The 17,932-nt window shown below is 53.0% G+C and overlaps 1 protein-coding gene across 1 annotated transcript in view; it reads left to right on the plus strand.

Moving 5' to 3' along the window:
• JPH2 (junctophilin 2) overlaps nucleotides 1-17,932 on the plus strand; it is a 32,867-nt gene that overhangs the window by 1,156 nt on the left and 13,779 nt on the right. The window contains exons 2-3 of the mRNA XM_017735473.1: nucleotides 70-421; nucleotides 7,711-8,494. Coding sequence (XP_017590962.1) covers nucleotides 70-421; nucleotides 7,711-8,494 — 1,136 coding nt within the window. The remainder of the gene's footprint in view (nucleotides 1-69; nucleotides 422-7,710; nucleotides 8,495-17,932) is intronic.

A 17,932-nucleotide genomic window follows, 5' to 3' on the forward strand; every position in this document is an offset into this window, starting at 1 on the left:
TCCGAGTCCTGCAGTGTCTACCTTTGACGCCCCCACGGGGTGTGTGGGGGTGTTTGATGCGATCTGGAGGCAGCAGCTGAAGGGAAGCACAGCCAGGAGGGGGGCAAAGCCCACGGGCATGGCATCTGCACCGGGCCCAAGGGCCAGGGGGAGTACTCAGGCTCCTGGAATTACGGCTTCGAGGTCGTGGGCATATACACGTGGCCCAGTGGCAACACCTACGAAGGCTACTGGTCCCAAGGCAAGAGGCACGGCCTGGGAATCGAGACCAAAGGACGGTGGGTTTACAGAGGCGAGTGGACCCATGGCTTTAAGGGACGGTATGGCGCGAGGCAGAGCATGAGCAGCGGAGCCAAGTACGAGGGTACATGGAACAATGGCCTGCAGGATGGCTATGGCACCGAGACCTACGCTGACGGAGGTAAGGGTGGCTCCAGAGGGAATGGGAGGGGGATGAACAGCGTCATACCCAGCCTGTGACAACAGAGGTTTCATGTTTTGTCCCTGCTGAAGAGGTGACCTGGCCCTGTCCCCACTAGTGAGCTCTAGACAGGCACAGTGTCCTACAGTGAGCCAATGGGGTGCTTCAGTCAAGAAGGGGAGCTTGGGGTGCAGCCGTCTCGTCAAAGTGTGCGTGCCCGGATTTTCCCAGTTGGATGCAGCACGCGTGGCTCACTGTCTGCGGACACGAGGGAGGAGCAGCAGGAGCATTGCCCCAAGCTGCTCTTAAGTGCCTGTATTGGTAGTTAACACTAAGCAAGTTGATTTTGTGTGGTCTTTGACTCCTGGTTCCATGGGGAGTGGTTATTGCAGCTTCTGGCTGAACCAGCCCACAAAGTCCCAGCTGGTGCATTACCGCAGCGAGCCATGCACTCACCCACCAGGCAGCGAGCTGTGAATGTCCTCATGTCAGATATAAGCCACCCACAGCATCACAGCATGCTTTCCCTATGCATCAAACACTGCCTGCACGCCTCTGATGGGCTGCCTGCACATCTGCTTTGCCAAAGAGTTTTGAGTCTATCTGAGCTGTTTAGAATATGTAGTCACCCGCCTTTCCCCAAAATAAATCCCTTCAGTTATTTGGAAGCTTTCAATCCTTGCTACTATACAGCTGCACCACGTAGTCAGATATTTGTTGTGCTCTGTAAATGTTTGGTCTAATTGTGTTCTTGCATTAGTGGCAATTCTGGGGTTAGAAACATTGCAAGAATTTCTGTGCAAGTAATTTTGTAGCTCTGTAGCACAGTAATGTTCCGGGCTGCCACATTTAGGATAGCTAAATAGAGAGGGTGATTTGAAAGAAATACCCTTCAAAATACGGATCAAAATTGCATCTATATTTATCTAGGACAGGCACTGGAGTTAGTTTATAAAGCAAAATACCCATAATAATATAAACCTTCAGAATGAAAAGCATCACATTTATAGGCATTAGAAAAATGGACTCATTCAAGACTGGCTTTCAGGGCTATGTTTTTCTTAAGTATTTCTCAATGAGTTGTGTGGGTTTGTGGCTGACTTTAAGCCTGGGAATAGAGTCTTGAAGTTGACCCATTTTCCTTGTGCCCTTGGATGTTGGAGGTACAGATACGAACTGACACATCCCTCCCTCCAGCTCCTTAAATTTTCTCCCCTCTCTGTCCTGTGGCTGTGGAATGGTTTAACAGGTGGAGGTTGCGTGGCCAGTTCGGTGCACAGAACCTTCACGTGAGGCCAGAAGATGTGTAGTTGACATGGAAGATGTGCTCTGATGAGTGAAGAGCAGCAAGCAAGTAACTGTCAGCAATGGCTGCCGTGGGGAATTTCATTCTGGAGATGTCAAGGTCTCCTTTGAACTTGCACAGTTGCTTCCTTGCTGCTTCCTAAAACGCAAATCCTTCTAAGGGTGAAGGGCTTCTGGCATTCCAGTTAATGTTCTGGGGGAGAATTTTGGTTGTTAAGATTTGACATACGGGTTTGATTAGATACTAGACTGAAAGCTTGGGGCAGAAGAGCGGGAAAGATGAGCCAGTGCTTTCTCCTGTAAGGATATAGAATATCCTGCTTCTGTCAGCACAGCACTCCCCGGGGTGTTGTCCCACACCCAAGAACGTGCCAGCTGCATGATCCTTGGTGCCACTCGAGGCTGGCAGTTTAGCCCTGATCCATGAAGATGTGCCCTGCCAAAACACTGAGCTCAGCCCCACGAGGCTCACGAGGGTTGTACTGGGGTGCCCAGCGGCTGCTCCGTGTGCTGGGTCGTCATACCCTGGCTGATGTGAGCTGTTCATTCAGTGCATGAGCCTCTCTGATGGCACAGGAACATGTAGAAAACTGCAGCCAAAGCCGGGGATCACCATCCAGCTTCCCACCTGTAGGACAGGGGTGGAATGGTCTCACTGACCTGCAGGACCTTTCCCTCTTTTGTCTCCTCACCTGCACACAGTAACCACCTGCAAGATCCAGATGTGGCCAGACTGCTAATGGGACCTGTTAATGTTTGAATTTGAGGTTGCCAAGATAAACATCTGGAAAGGCTTTGGATATCTGCCGTCCCTTGAGTAGGGGACACGATTCCCAAGTCCCTTGGAAGCCAGCCACGCGAGGAAAAGGGTTCTGGGAATGTGCAGCTCTTGCCAGGTCGTCAGAAACTTTAGGTCATGGTTGGGCTGCTTGCAGATTTCGGGAAAGTGTAGCTGATTCTGATGTTTTAAAATAGACTTTAACTTTTTATATATGCATATATATATAGACATACATAAAAATTCACGTTTTAAAATACACTTATAGGGTTGTCTGTGTTTGAATCTTGTGTCTGGCCAAGATTGGTGGCTAAAAAAAGCCCAAATCTGGAGTGAAGCTTTTTGAAATCCCATGTAGATTTTTGGTGTCTAATAAGAACCAGGGTCATGGTACAGTTCTGCCTAGGCACTGTGTGGGTTATTCATTCTCTCCCCACTACCAAAAGCCTATTTTTGTGAAAGCTATGGAAAACTTGATGGCTTTAAGGAGCCTTCTGTAACATGGATTGAAATCAGCCAAGGGGATCAGAGCCCCTGGTATGGCTGGGCAGATACAGTGACATTCTGATATATTTCTTTGGGCATCCGAGCTGGATGTACCTGTGTGTGCTGCTGTCACCAGGGAAGAGCTCAGAGCCCTTACAGGGGCAGAATGCCTTGGCTGAAGCAGACAGTGAGTGGGGTTGTGGAAGGTGTAGTATGAAGGAGCTCATTGTTCTGCAACATAAGACATGAGTAAACATGTAGTTATTTGGCTTTGCCTGGTGAGTTTTGTCCATGCTGTAAGGAAGGCCTCATTTTTTGGATGTTTTGTACATTTGACTCTGAGTCAAAACCCTGAGTCAAGTCTTACTGCAGAAAAAAAATCTCACTGCTAATGGTGAATTGTGCTGCATACCCATGATCCACCCCAAAGCCTGTCTTTGCTGTACAAATAACTGCTTGTATGTATCTATATGGGGGAAAAAAACCTCACTTGCAATCACAGCAGGCTAAACCCAACTTATTTTTGATGCTGCAATTTGTTCTTTAGGGTGCTAAGGAAAACAGTAGTGTCAATTAACCACGGGGAAACAATTAGACCAGTCAGTGATCACAAGACCACAGAAGAGGGGAAAAGAAATGCAGAAGTGCTTTACTGGGGAGATGAAATGAGTGATATGGAGCAGCACAACTCCTCCCTGTGGCAGGGCAAGCACAGTGGAAAGGGGTCTGGACTGGGACAGAAGGAGCACCATCCATGGGATTGTGGCTGGGAAAGGAGGAAAGGAGCCCGGGAGAGCCACGATGGTGCTGGTTTTTGTCTGCTGCCTCTGTGCCAAAGCTCCTGCCTGGCTTAGTGTGACCTGTGAATTAATACAGTGAACTTTTTTACCTCTCTATGTGGTTTTCTTTGCCTTTCTTTTCCAGCAGGACCCACCAGACAGTACTGCTGGCACCAAAAAGCAGCACTCAGTTTTGTCCTGCACATGGTGCTGTGCATTGTTTAAATGTCCCTGGCCACTTACACTGAGTTCTAACCCGCCTGTCATCGCAGTATCTGGGTGACAGCAGGGGACTGTAGGGCAGGGATCCGATTTGAGCTGTGTGCATTATTTACATAGTTGTTTGTATTATTTACATTCATCACTAATTATATGGGAGCCTTGAGACAGGCTGGGAAGGGGAAGTGTGTCACTGCTGGGGATGGGATCTTGCTGCCTGGCTGGAGGGCACTGGGAGCTGAAGCATTTGCATTTGATGCAGGCATGCACCATCCCATCCTGCTGCCAGGGTGAAGCAGAGGGTGCTCCCACTCCTTTGGAGTGTTTGGAGGTAAAGGCTGCACGGATGTAATTTCCATCAAACCTACAATTTAATCCTTCCTGTCCTATGAAGTTATCCTGGCAGCATCCCCTTGTTGGGGCTGTGCAGAGGTGATGAATTGTATTCCTGAGGGCTGCAGAGGAACCAGTGGTTTTTGTCATTAGGACAAGTAAAAATGCAGCCAGTAAAGGATTATTGAGGTCCTGTCCCACAGTAATTACACCCCAATGGGATGATGTGACTCTGTCTCACTGCCCTGATGAATCACCAGGGCTGGGGAGGCTGGGAAGTGGGCTCTGTCCCATTTTCATCCTAAACAGAGATTTATTTGTTCCACATCCATTGCTTTTTAATTATTTTTTGCAGAACCTCAGATGCGTGTGAGCTCGTGGCAGCCTGGCTGACAGCTCTGTGCGCTGCCCGTCCCCCCTTTCCCCTTTTCCAGGCTGTTTTGGTATTGGGGTGTGGTGGTGGCTCGGGGACGTGCAGCCCTGCTGCGGAGAGATTTTGCACAGCCCCATTTTCTCCTGAGCTTACTGCACTGGGCCGTGTTGGTGAGGCAGGGCTTGGCTCTGCTCAAACCTTGCGTGCCCTGACGCACGGCCGCCGGCGCCTCCAGCCGCTCCCCGCAGCCTCTGGCTCCGCTCCAGGGGTGGTTTATGGCCCTGCCCTGGCACGAAGCCTCAGCCAGGCAGGGAATGGCAGCATGACACGGACATGGCAGTGCCTGCTCACCCCCGCCTTGGCTGAGCAGCCGTGGGCAGCACTGTGTCAGTGCCCTCCGTTCATCCAGGCAAGGTTGGCACCTCTGGTCACAGGGATGATGTTGCTTGTGCTGGACCAGCTGAAATCAGGGAGCAGAGACCAGCTTGCAGAGCTGGTGTTGAACCCTGTGTTGAGGGTGGCACTCCCATCCCTGCTCCCTGGAGACCCACTGTGCCATGTGGCTTTTCCCACCCAGCTGGCTCTGGTGCTGTTCAGGGGGACAGGGGGGCTGGGGATTTGCTGGAGTGCAGCAGCTGCTCTGGTCTGACCCCTGAGGAGTGGCTGAACCCCCTTAACCTGCAAGACTTTTCCAAAGTTCCTTTTCCAGGGAATTAACATGGCAGCATTATCAGCTGCAGCCTGATACGTGTGAAGTTGTTCCCATCCGAGGAGAAGGTCTCCAATGTCACCCTGATCGTGTGTCAGCCCTTCCCGCTGGCTGGGTGGGTGGGATGGAGCACTGACCTCACCAGGGAGGGACATGGGGCACTATGGGGGTCTCTCGAACTTCAGTTTGCACTTGGAAGACTCATCACCATTTCACAGACAGGGATTTGGGAGCACGGTGAGGAACACACCCCGATGCCTGGGATCTCCAGTGATGGTCCTTGACTCCAGGCTCGTGTCCAAACCCATGCTTACTTTTCCTTATTTTTCCCTCGCAGAGCTTCAAGCTCTGCCAAGAAAATGGGCAATGGCCCCTTGTTCTGGCAAATGGCTCCCCATGGCTGGCTGCAGTCTGCAGATACTTTGTACTACATGAATCCCTACTTTTTTTGTAGGGGAGACCAACTGTTCATGGGGACCCCAAAATCTCTGTGTTGCAGGGTGAGTAGGGGCTGGCTTGGGGGCAGCTCACCCAGGGCAGCAGCTGCTGCTCACTCGGGCACTTCTTGTCTTTCCTGGCCCTCAGCACTGTAAGTTAACACTCCACAGGCGGGTCCAAAGAGGATTTCAACGAAACCTGAAGCTTGGGGGGAGAGATTATGCTGCAGAAGTAGCCTGGGAGACTGTAAAATATGCACTCCCACAATCGCCAAAGAAGGAACTGGATTTGCTCCTTGGGGAGCAGGGTCATCCCTGGGCTCAGTAATAGTGTCTGAGGGGGGAGATTAATGCCTTGAAGATGGGTCACCCCCTTCCATCTCAGCCCAGCCCTGGCTGAGCCTCCCCAGGACCGCGGGAGTGCTTGCTCTCCCAAAATCATGTGTCTTCTGGTAGGTCACTGCTTTTTGCAAACCAGGTTTAGGACAGATGTCAGTGAAAATACCCCCAGCACAGCTGACCCTTTGCTTACATGAAGCAGTACCTGGGAGAGTAAATGAATAGAGTGGCCTTTCCAAAGGCATTTGTGCTCCCCCATCACCCTCTGCCTGTGCCCCAAGCTGAGAGAGCTGCTGGCAGCATCTCTTCCACAGGGTGCTGGTCTGGGGTGGGATGGCCCATTCCAGGACCTGTAATGCCAGGAGCAGAGTGGAATGCTGCCTTGTTTTGGATGGTTTGCTGGTTTCTGAGGCAACTGCATCTATAGACTGACAAGGGCCAGGCTGGGAAAATGGCTCATCCCAGGCTCATCCCATCCCATTCCATCCCACCCCATCCCATCCCAATCCACAGGGCTCAGAAATGCTCTGACCTTCCCTGTGCTGGCATGGGGGGTGTTATGGGTGAAGGCTGTCTCTTGCCCCCACCAGCCCCCTGCCCTTCCCAGGAGCTCTTCTTGTGGGGCTTCTGATGCAGCTAATTTAAGTCTCTTGACATCCTGGTGAGAAAAGTCAGAGTGGGGGTCTCCACTCTGCTGGAGCCTGCAAGTGTGTTCACCTTTGGGATCAGGGGGTCTGGAGAGGAGCAGTGTCCCAGTCCTTCAAGGTGTCGCTGCCAAAGTCCTGCTGGTCCTTAGCAGGGTCCTGTACCCAAGGTGCAGCCCTGGCCACGGTGAACACAATCCTCTCTTTGTCTCCCATCATCGTCTGCCCTCTTGAGCTGGGTCTGGAGGAGTGTGGTGGGGTGATGCTTTTGGGGGCAGAGCTGAAGGAACCCTACAAAGAGCTGCTTCTCTCCTTCCTTTTTTGCCCATCTCTTTCTTTGTGCAGTGTGGCACAAGCCTTGATCTTGGGAACTCAGAGAAGCCGTATGTCAGCACCAAGGAGATGTGGCTTCAGGTACCAGGGCAGTCAGTGGACATGTGGGATCCTGACTCAGGGGTCTAGAGATGGTCCTGGCAGCCTGCAAGTGGCAGACTGCAGAACAGGCTGAAAGGGACTGTCATCAAGCGAAGGAGAGATGTGCCACTGCAGCTCAGATGCCTGCTGGGGCTGCTGCCACCCTCTGCACAGCCCAAACTCCGCCCCTCGGGGCTGCCTCCCACTCCCTGCTCTGGATGCAAATCCAGATCCCATACAGTAAGTGGCTTTGGGTCTGCACCAGTGTCCCCTGGTGCCTCAGTCCCTTTCCAGCGAGCTGTCACCTGCCAGCAGAGCCTCTTGGGCTGGTGTCCTCTGCTCCCTAGGCACTGATGCTTTAACATGTGGGTGAGCACCAGTGGGGTTGGGGTCAGTGCAACCCCACAGCTCACCTCCCTTTGCTCTCCCAGGACCAAGCTGCTTTCTTACCCTGCCCCTCTTGTCTCCCGCAGGCACGTACCAGGGCCAGTTCACCAACGGCATGCGGCACGGCTACGGCGTGCGGCAGAGCGTGCCCTACGGCATGGCCTCCGTGGTGCGCTCCCCGCTGCGCACATCCCTGTCCTCCCTGCGCAGCGAGCACAGCAATGGCACCCTGCCCCAGCAGGACTCGCCCGCCGCCAACCCCGAGAGCCTGCCCCTCTCGCCCACCATCACCCGCGGCGGCTTCGCCCTCAGCCTCTACGCGGATGCCGAGGCCGGCAAGCCCAAGAAAGGGGGGCTCTTCCGCAGGGGCTCCTTGCTGGGGAAGCTGAAGAAGTCCGAGTCCAAGTCATCCCTGGCCAGCCAGAAGAGCCGTGTCAGCTTCCTCAAGAGCGAGAGTGGGATCAGCTCGGCTGCCAGTGACGCCACCTCCACTGTCAGCCTGGGCGAGGGCGCCGAGGGCGAGGAATACACCCCCTTCGAGTCCGACATCGATGCCACCACCACGGAGACCTACATGGGCGAGTGGAAGAACGACAAGCGCGCTGGCTTCGGCGTCAGCGAGCGCTCCAGTGGGCTCAAGTACGAGGGCGAGTGGCTGGACAACCTGCGGCACGGCTACGGCTGCACCACGCTGCCCGATGGCAAGAAGGAGGAGGGCAAGTACCGCCACAATGTCCTGGTCAAGGGCATGAAGAAGCGTGTGATACCCCTCAAGAGCGCCAAGATCCGGCAGAAGGTGGACAGGAGCGTGGAGGGGGCTCAGAGGGCTGCGGCCATCGCCCGGCAGAAGTCAGAGATTGCAGCATCCAGGTGGGTGCTTGGAGCTCCAGTGCCCAGGTTCCCGCGGTGATGGTCCCCATCCCTTGTGTTCAGGAGCTGTCCTTTTTCTCATCCCCTCTCCTGTCCCCCTGCAGCCCTGGTCCAGAGGGGAGGTGCTGGACAGCAGGAACTGTTGCCAGCCCTGGCACTCAGCAGGACAGGGAGCATCCTGATGCTGTGCTGGGCTGTCAGAGCTGCTGGGCATTGTTGGGGCAGCATGAGAAACAGTGGGGTTTGATTGTGGTAAATCCAACAGGCTCGTGAGCAGCAAGGTGTGTCCCAGACAAACTGGGGCTGCAGCAGAACACAGCTTGGCCCTGGCGTGGCTCTGTGGGGAGTTTGTGGGATGCATTAGGGTTGTCAAGTTTAGCAGCTGAGTGTAATTGCTCCACTGTCCCTCCTGGGATGGAAGAGAGAGGAAATAAGAGTGGCTTCAGAGTCTGCCTGGAAAGGGCAGGGGAAATTCTCCTCCTCCAGCTCACATCCCTGCCTGTGTCTGAGCTGTGGTGGCAGCATGCTCCCCCCGCACTATTTCACCCAACCCCGCAGACAACAGAGATCTGGGAGGCAGGGTTGGAGCCTTCACTTTTCTCCTCTTGGGGAAAGGTGGTCGTAACACTCCTTGAGGTTTCACCTGGCCTCTCCAAGAAATCCTCACCCTGCACAGGCTTTGCTCAGCTGCTGGGCAGTGACTCCATGGCGGTCCTGTCTCACTCCATTTAATTCCTGTTTAATTATCAGTTACTTCATTATCAAGTAGATGGGGGAAATAAATGAGGACACCTATTCCCGAACCCCATTCTGCTCCTTGGAGAAACCCCTGCTTTACTCTCCTGGCAGCCATTTCTTCTCCAAGCTTTTGTGGGGAGCATGACTGATTGTTTTTTAACAAAACCCAGTTGCCTCAGGGACGGGTGGAGAAAACCCAGCAGGATTGCAAGTGAAGCTCCATGCAGGGCCAGCTAGGATAAAAATAACAGGCTGGGGTGGTGTGGGGCCCTGGATCCTCCTGGCAGGGCAGGCTCAGCCCGACACCAGCTTTGCTGTGCCCGGGAAAAGCGTGTGGCCACGGCGTGAATAAGGAGGCTGGAGCTGCGAATGCTGCTCCCCGAGAGCTTGGCTGGTTTACACGAATCTCTTTTTATTATACACTATTTACACTTTGGATCAAAAGCGGCTCTGCAGTGTTTTCAATCAGGGGCTGGAATGCACCCGCTGCCCTGGCGGGGACTGCATCCCTCCCCAGTGCGGCCGGGGAATAATTTCCTATTAAGGAAACCTTGGAGCTGGAGGAAGTAAGAGTGGAAGCTGGTTTCCTCCAGAGAGTCCTCAGCCAGCAGACCCTGCAGTGGTGTGGCTGCTGGGCAGGGAAGGGATCACTGTGCTTGCTGGCAGTGTGGAACCCCAGTCCTGTTCCTGCGGCACTGCTTCCAGCTGAGCTGGACCCGCTGGGAAAGGGGAATTCAGGCTCCCCATCCTGTAAACTTTAGCTCAGTGTTCCCATCAGTGTTTATTCCTGGTGTGTGTTGCTCAGGGCAGAGCCACTCTCTCTACCTGATGCCTTTTGTAAATCTGACTCGTTCTCTTCTCCCTCCTCCTTTCACCTCAGATCTAGGGTAGAGAGTAAATCTACATCATTTTTCCTGGAGAAGGTCCTTAGTTTAAACCCCAGCTCTGCTACCACCTTTTGCTTTGGCCTTGAACCTTGCCTCAGTTTCCACACCCAGGGCAGAGTAATTGCGGACAGATTGTGAAAACGGATTATTACAGTTTATGGAAGGGCTGCACTATCATTAGCACTGCTGGAGCTCATAACTGTGAGGTGGAGCTTTCTAGATGGAGCCTTTACATTTCTCCTCAGATGGCAGTGTGCCCCTTACCCAAAAAAATGCCTTTGAGGCTACACCCATCCTTTCCTGGGGGAAGATGTGGCATATCTGTATGTAAGATGATTACTAGGCACTAATTACCAGGACACAGCAGGTGGGCTGTGCAAATTCCCAGCTACCCCTGCTCACCTGTGCTGTTGTACATGGATGTTTGAGCTTCATTTGTGTGTAGCACTCGGGGGAGCCCCTTGCAGAACTAAACTGCCCTAACATCCAGCCTTCTGCTGTCTGGGGGTGAAATGCCAGGCCAGATTTCTCCCTTTTGCACCATAAAAGGCCCTTTAGGGATAGAAATTCCGAGGAAAACAAGCCCAAGCACTGGAAGCTGCCTCGGCCAGTTGCGCCACAGGAATCCCAGGCACGTGCTGAGCTCTGGGGTGCACGGCTGGAGGCTGTCAGCAGCACTGAGGGGTGCCCTGTCTGTGAGCTTTGGGCTGAGAGCAGCAGCAGCCAGGGACGATGGTCAGTGTGGTCACCAAACCTCCCCTGTCCCATGCTCCGCTCTGAGGGTGCCTGAGGCACCAGGCTGGTTCACAGCTCCTGTCCCACCTGCTGTTTCACTTTGGGTGTTCCAGCCAGGGCCGTGGGCAGAGCCAGCTACTGCCTGTCCTACTGCCTCTCCTGCCCTGGCAGTGCTGCCCTGGCCTCCTCAGCTCCCTCCTGAATCCTCCTGGGTTGGCAGTGCAGCTGCTTTCCCAGTTGTGCAGGAAGCTGAGGACATCTTCTCACTGTCAGCTGAGGGAATAGCTCTGTTTCTCATTATTTCAGTGAAAATCATTTGGCATGGGGCCATGCTGTCCTGAGCAGCCCATCCAGCTTCACCCCATGCAAAGCCCATTGGTGCTGCTCGGATGTTGGATAAAAAACCCTGGGCGTGCCTATCAACAGCTCTGGAGATCAGCTAGAGGCATGGAGCTGACGGAAGCTGGAGTATGAATCCTCACCCAGGCTGCTCTCGCTCGGGAGAAAAGTCACCTTGGGGCACAGCCTCTGTGGCAGCTGGTGGATGTGGCTTCACCCCTGCCCAGGGGTAGCCACGGATGGATGTGGGGTTAAGACACACTGTCCGGTGTTCATTATCTCTGCCCTGTACTGCTGGTGCTCCAGGACTTGTCCTGCTGTGATCCCAAGGGACTCCTGTCAGAGCTAGGACACGGCTGTTCCTCCAGTGCTAGGTGAAGGCACCTGCTACGTCCCTCCAACCTCCCCTTTCCCACCATCCATCCTGACTGGGGACTCCTTTGAAAAAAAGTTGGCGTGGCTGGGAAACACAGGGAGGATGTGGGATCACAGCTGGGGCTTCACCTCCCTGGAGCTGAAGTAGACAAACTGGCTGGAGGACTGTGAGGAGGGGACAGCTGCCCTGCAGTTTTATGGGCACACAGGCTGGTACAGAATAGAGTGCTTTGTACCCTGGGTACTTGATGATCCTTGTGCTTCAGGAGCAGCATGTGTCTGCCTGTCAAATGGGGAGGATGGTCCTGTGGAATACAGGGAGAAGAAGCATGAAAATGGTTGGCTTTCAGCTCTTCAGAACAGATGAAAATAAAATAAAATAAAACAAGAGGAAGGGAAGGACTGTCTGCAGGGGGAACCTTTGATTTTTTTGGAACGTGTGCTCAGTAACTGGGCAGCTTTTACAGGGGTTTTCCTTCTCTCTGGTGCTTTTTAAGGACAAAATGAGTGTAAACACTGCAAATCCCACCTCTGTCCCACTGCAGCAGTGTCTGACGTGGTCTGCTTCTGCACGTGGTTGTGCTTCCCAGTGACTTGGACCAAAGTCAATGGAGGGACTTGGCCATGTGTCCTGCAAGGCACGAGTCTGGCCAAGCTCTGAGGTCCTTTGACGGGTGCACGTCCTGGCAGTAACACCTCAGATATATCTGCCAGATGTCACGGGATCAATAGGGCAGCAAGATATTAGAGGCTATAATGGCTGCTGGGCTTCACCAGTTTGTCCTCGTGTGCTGGCCCTGTAGCCCCTGTGTGGTTTATGCCTGGAGAGTGCAACTCCAAGTGAATGTATTTTGGATTTATTTTTGTTCTAATGTAATATCTGTAGGTATCTGTAGGAATTTCTAGACTGTGTTCTGAAGTGTGGGGCATTAATTCCTGATTCAGTGGTGAGCCTGGGCTGTGCCAGGAGTCACACAGGTGTGGCTTCCCCACCACCACCACGGGCATTGTTCACAGTGTGAGCTTTTGCCTTGTTTTGAAGCCTAAGTTGGTTTTCTATCTGTACCCATGACTTTGGGTCACATCTTAGCTCTCACTTCAAATAACAAGAGCGCTTGACAGCTCCTGTATCACTTTCCAAGCCTCTTCTGCCTGGCTGCATTCCCGGCAGTGTCGCCGCTGTCTCCCTGTGCTCAGCATTTCCAGGCTGCGTGGCCGGGCAGCAGCGAGCGTCTCCTTGGGGAACGCGGGTGTGTGGTGCAAATGACGTCCCAAAATCGCTGGAGTCAGCAGAGGCTCCTGACTAAATAAGGGCAGGCAGAGCAGGGCTTTATCAGTGCGGCCTGAGTATGACAGCTGAGAGCTGGGGCTGGGGCAGCCCACGCCGCTGGGGCTCGGCTGTGTGCTCCCACTCGGAAGGTGCTTTATTTGGCACAGCTCTGCCCTTGTCCCCACTGCTCTTGGGGCTTCAAGCTGCTGGTGGGGAAAGTGGGCAGCCAAAGGGATGACTTCCCGAGGCACCTCTTTGGTGAGGTGTGGTGTATGTCTAGTGCAGTGCTGGGCTGGTGGCCACGGTGGCCTTGGCGCTCCTGGGGCTGATAGCACAGCTCAGCTTCCCTGACGCCAGATATCAGACCTGGGATTTTAGGTCTGTTGAGTCAGACTTGGGGTTTGCCCTGAAAAGCTTTAGGATTTTTTTAAAATGTGCTTTTAGCCAGAGGCAGAGGCATTAGACACTTCAGGAGTTCAGCACATTCCCAGACCTTTAGGTCTAAAGCTGGAGGAGGGCAGGATGCTCACGGCCACCCTGCGAGAGTGGGCAGCAGCAGCAGTGGCTCAGGACAGTCCCTGCCAGAACAGGAGGGAGCAACTGATCCTCCTCTGCTCTCCCTGCCTCACAATCTCTCTGCTCCAGGACTCCACACCTCCGTGTGTGATGGATGGGTGTGTAATTAGGAGGCAGCAGCAGGCAGGAGATGGGCAGAGCTCTTCCCAGCGCTGGGTGGGTTATTGGCTGCTGTTTGCCAGGGAGGGACACAGGAGTTGGGAGCAGCATTTCTGCAGCTGTGTGATCAGACACCAAAGATCAGAGAGTCACAGCCTGATCACTCAGGGGGCTTAAAAGACAAGCTCATGGAGGTGCAGGGGGGCTCCCCACAGGATGCAGTGGAAGGGTCACTCCTAGCAAGATACAACCACACCTGGAGGCAGTGGAGTGGCCTGAGCTGAGCGCAGCTCCTCGATGGCTGGTATTCTGGCTGCTTCAGGAATTCTGGCTGCCCAACAGCCCCCATAGTGGAAATCTGCATCTCAGTGCTTCCATGGGCAGGGTTCAGAGAGTCACTGTGCACATGGACAGGGAGAAACAAGGGCAGCCACACAGCTCCTGCTATAGCTGAGTGCCAGGACACAGCATTGAGGGGATGCTCCTCAGTCCTGCTGTCCCAGTAAAGACACTTCTCACAGAGCTCGGTGTGTTTATAAACAGGATAATCTTGTTTCATCACCCTTGGTTAATAGAAACCCAGTTTCTGGCATCTATTTCTGCACCAGCTGAAGCCCAGGGCTGGGACTCTCCCACTTTCTGTGTGGCACAGCAGTCTCCAGCTCTGCAGAAATATTGCTGTTTTCAAACCTCTGCCTGATCCTCATTCTACTCATCCACTGGAGCCATGCAGGGAAAGGGCTGTAGGGTTTGGATGAAGTCTTCTCTGTTCCTGATCCAGTGTGGCCATGGGGACAGCAAGCCCCAGTGCTGGGGTCCAGAGCCAGGATCAGACACCCACCCCAGCTGTGGGACCCCCACCGTGTGTCCCTCCACACAGGGGGGCTGTGTGTGAGGCTCTGTGGGCTGGAGGGATTCAGTGTCACTGGGTGAGGGATGGTGTGATGCCTTCACCCCTTTCTTCCAGCCCTCTCCCGGAACAGCCTCATCCAGGCTGGCTGCAGTTCCAGCACTGACACATTTTTGGCCCACCATGCTCCTTACACGGGATGTGCTCTGACTCTGGAGGAGGATGCACGGCTTTATCTGTTTTCCACCCACCTCACATGAATTTCCTCAGGCATTTTCATGCCTTATTAGGGTAAGAGGGAACACACACGTTCAGTAGCTCCAAGGAGAAGGCGTCTGCTGGACAGCACACAGCTTTCTCCAGGGCTTCCTGGGTTATCAGGGTTGAGGCAAGCAAGGCTATGGCTTGCAGGGATCCCCTCAAGAGCAGCAGAGATGGGATGGCAGGATGGCAGCCCTAGGGATGGGTACAATTCAGATAGCCAGCCAGGCAGGGAAAGTGGAATTAATAGGCTGTTCATTCCAACCTTGTGGGAAATCCTTATCTCTACAGCTTAGAAACACAGAAAGGGAAAAATGAAGTGTGACTTTCATCTGCAAAAATGACTGTGGAAAATCATAGTGTCTCATTCAGTTGATCTGCTGCTGCATGGAACAAGAAGGCTCTGACTCCCATCCAAATGCTTGGAATCAGCCAGCAGGGAGCTGGGCTTTGAAATCATCAAATTCAATCATGCTTTGCTCAGAGGTTATCATCATTTCCGTGGAATGTGAAATAGCCTTATCTTGAAAAAGAAATAATATTTGAGTAAAACGTCCAATTTAAATAGAAAGCCTGCGATGCAGAAACCTTCCCTCCTTCTGGAGGAGGGGCATTTTTTTCAGCTTGTCCTGGTGCTGAGCCAGAGCCCTTTGGCTTTCTCAGTCCAAGTTTTTTCATTTTTCTCCTGCAAAGCCTGATGATTGTTCAGTGAGGGCTGGCAGGGACCGGGTGTCCCGTCTGCCTGGGTGCACTCAGCAGCCTTGGTTACAGGTGCATGGGAGCTGTAGGCACTGAAGTGTGGGACGTGGACTGGGTGCCCTCACAGCTCCCAGCTCCCTCTCTTCTTTCGGACCTCAGAACTGTGAACATCAACTCCAGAGACTTAGAAGGCTGGGAGAGAAAGGCTCCTACTTTAAATTTTGATAAGTAGTTGGGGTTTGGGGCAAATGCAGTATTTTAAGAAATAGGCCTTCATTTTCTTAAAAAAATTCTGTTGTGTTTTTTGGTTTTTTTGACTGGGGAAAAATCCCCACAAAACAGATACAGCAGTTCCTCACTCCTTTGGTTTGGATTGCTGAAATCTGAAAAACGTTTGATTTAGAAGTTGCTAAAACTTTTGGTTGAAAAAACCAACAAACTTAGAGTGAAAACACAGACTTTCTGACCCATTTTAGTGCTGGTGGATCAGGCAATCAGGTAAAACACACTCCACTTATGGATGCTGTCTGTTTGGCACAGCCTGGGGCTGGGCAGCAGATCCTGGGTCAGGCAGGCTCCCTCAAAACAAATGTCTGCTGCATCCCTGTCTTTCTTGGAAATGGGAATTCCAAGGGCAGGGCAGGGAGCAGCCCCTGCTCACTCAGTGCAGGTGCAGGCAGAGAGGCAGGAGCACACCAGGGATGGAAAGGCTGAAGAACCCTGATTGCATATGTCCTATAAAGATGTTTTGATGTACTTGTCAGTGGGATAACCCGCTCCTTTCATCTTGCAGTAGTACCTAATTAAATCAGGGTCCCCAGGGCATTTGCTGAGCCCCTTTGGTAATAGTGTCCTGGAAGCTGGAATAAATCACTGGTATTTGGGCATAGCCCCAAGGCTGTGCTGCTCTGAGGGACTTGCTCCTGCTTCTCCGGGCTCCACTCAGTCTGCACCCAGAGCAGCAGAGTGGCCCTGAAAACCAGGGGGAGAAGGAAAGGGTCCAGCTGGCAGCTGCAAATCCCCCTTCTCCCCTAAGATATCTCTGTGGATGCTCTGATGAGCTGCTCCCAGCCTGACTGTGCTGGCAGGACAGGCTGCAGAAGGGCCAGGAGCTGCCTGTTCTGCTTGTCTGAGGCCGGTGCTGTGTCCCTGGGCCGTGGTGCCATCCTGGTTCCAGCAGCCCTTTGAGCCGACAGGCTCTGGCTTGCTCTGCTCCATTTGGAGCCAGTTCTGGGCAGCTGCCGGCTGCATCCTGGGGCTGTGGGGGAAACAGAGAGCAGCTGTGGGCTGTGCCAGCCCCAGGGGCTCATCACAGCCCATGGGCTCCTGTGTGGGCTGGCACAGCCAGGCCTTGATGACCGCTGGCCACCCGGTCCCATTCAGCTCCCGGAGACAGATCGAGCAGATCCTCTCGTACGCAGGGCTGGGGTGAGTAGGTTGTGATCTTATTGAAGACAGCTGCAGATCTGTCTGCCGAAAGATTAATATCACTTTAACTGTTCCAAGGGGAAGTATCCCTCAGTGAAAGATGCAAGTGGCTCAGAGCTATTTGGGGCTAAGGATAACATTTCAGTATTTTAAAAATTCACCAAGTAATCATAAAGGCTGAGCTCGTTAGGTGGCAGGGAGTTCTGCCAGGCCTGTGCTCCTAAAGCACTCTACAGAAAGGGATGCTTTTCTCTGGGCTGAATGGCCTGGTCATGCCCTTTCTGTGGAAGGAAGGAGAAAAGGTCTGATTTATTCAGCCAAGTAGCCTGAGCATGTACAAAGTGCTACCACTTCTGTGTAAGTGCTGGCACTGAGAGGAAAAGGCCTGGGGTATCTCATGAGCTGCTCTGCAAGGTCAGGATGGTTTCTCTTCTTGGATTTCTGCTTCGGTAGTATGGAGGTGTTTCCTTTAGGAGGAAAATTGTGTTGATTTATGCTTATTTCACAATTTAGATCGCACCTTGCAGGTGCAGAGTCCATATTATAAAACAGCAAAGGTTCATGCACCCCAGGAATGTGAGAGTGGAAGTGGAGTGGGTAGATTCATGTGACTGATGGAACAAAAAGAGCAAAAGGAAGGTGAATGGTACAGCTGTCTGTCAGGGCAGGACACCCATGGGATGGGACAGATGGGTTTGGCTGAGGGCAGGGACAGTGGCATGAGAGGTGGACTGAAGAGGCATATTCAGTCCCATGGGCTGGTTACAGGCAAATGAGGGTAGCAGAGTTTTGCTGGTATCTGCATGCAGGTGGAGGCAGAGGGAGAGACACAAAGGAGATGGATTGGGACTGAGCAGGAAGAAAGGGATGCTCCAGCCATATAGGTGACACAAGTATGAAGATGGTGTGTCAAATGTAGAAGCCAGAAAGTTCTGTCCTAGTCAGGATGTAGAATCATAGAATTCTGGAAGGGACCTTTAAATGTCATCCAGTCCCAGCCCCAGCCCAGGTGTGTGCTGGTCAGGTCTGAGTCGTCTTGGCCTTCACAATGTGAGCACAGAAGGGACCGTGTTGCCATTAACAAAAATGCTTCTCCAGCTTTCCCTTGATCCCTTCTGAGTGATCTCCCTTCCCTCCCTTCCTGCCAAGACAAACAATTATTTTAAGTTTCTTCAGAAGGA

Source organism: Corvus brachyrhynchos, unplaced genomic scaffold (genome assembly GCF_000691975.1).
Source record: "Corvus brachyrhynchos isolate BGI_N302 unplaced genomic scaffold, ASM69197v1 scaffold10, whole genome shotgun sequence".
NCBI lineage: Eukaryota > Metazoa > Chordata > Aves > Passeriformes > Corvidae > Corvus > Corvus brachyrhynchos.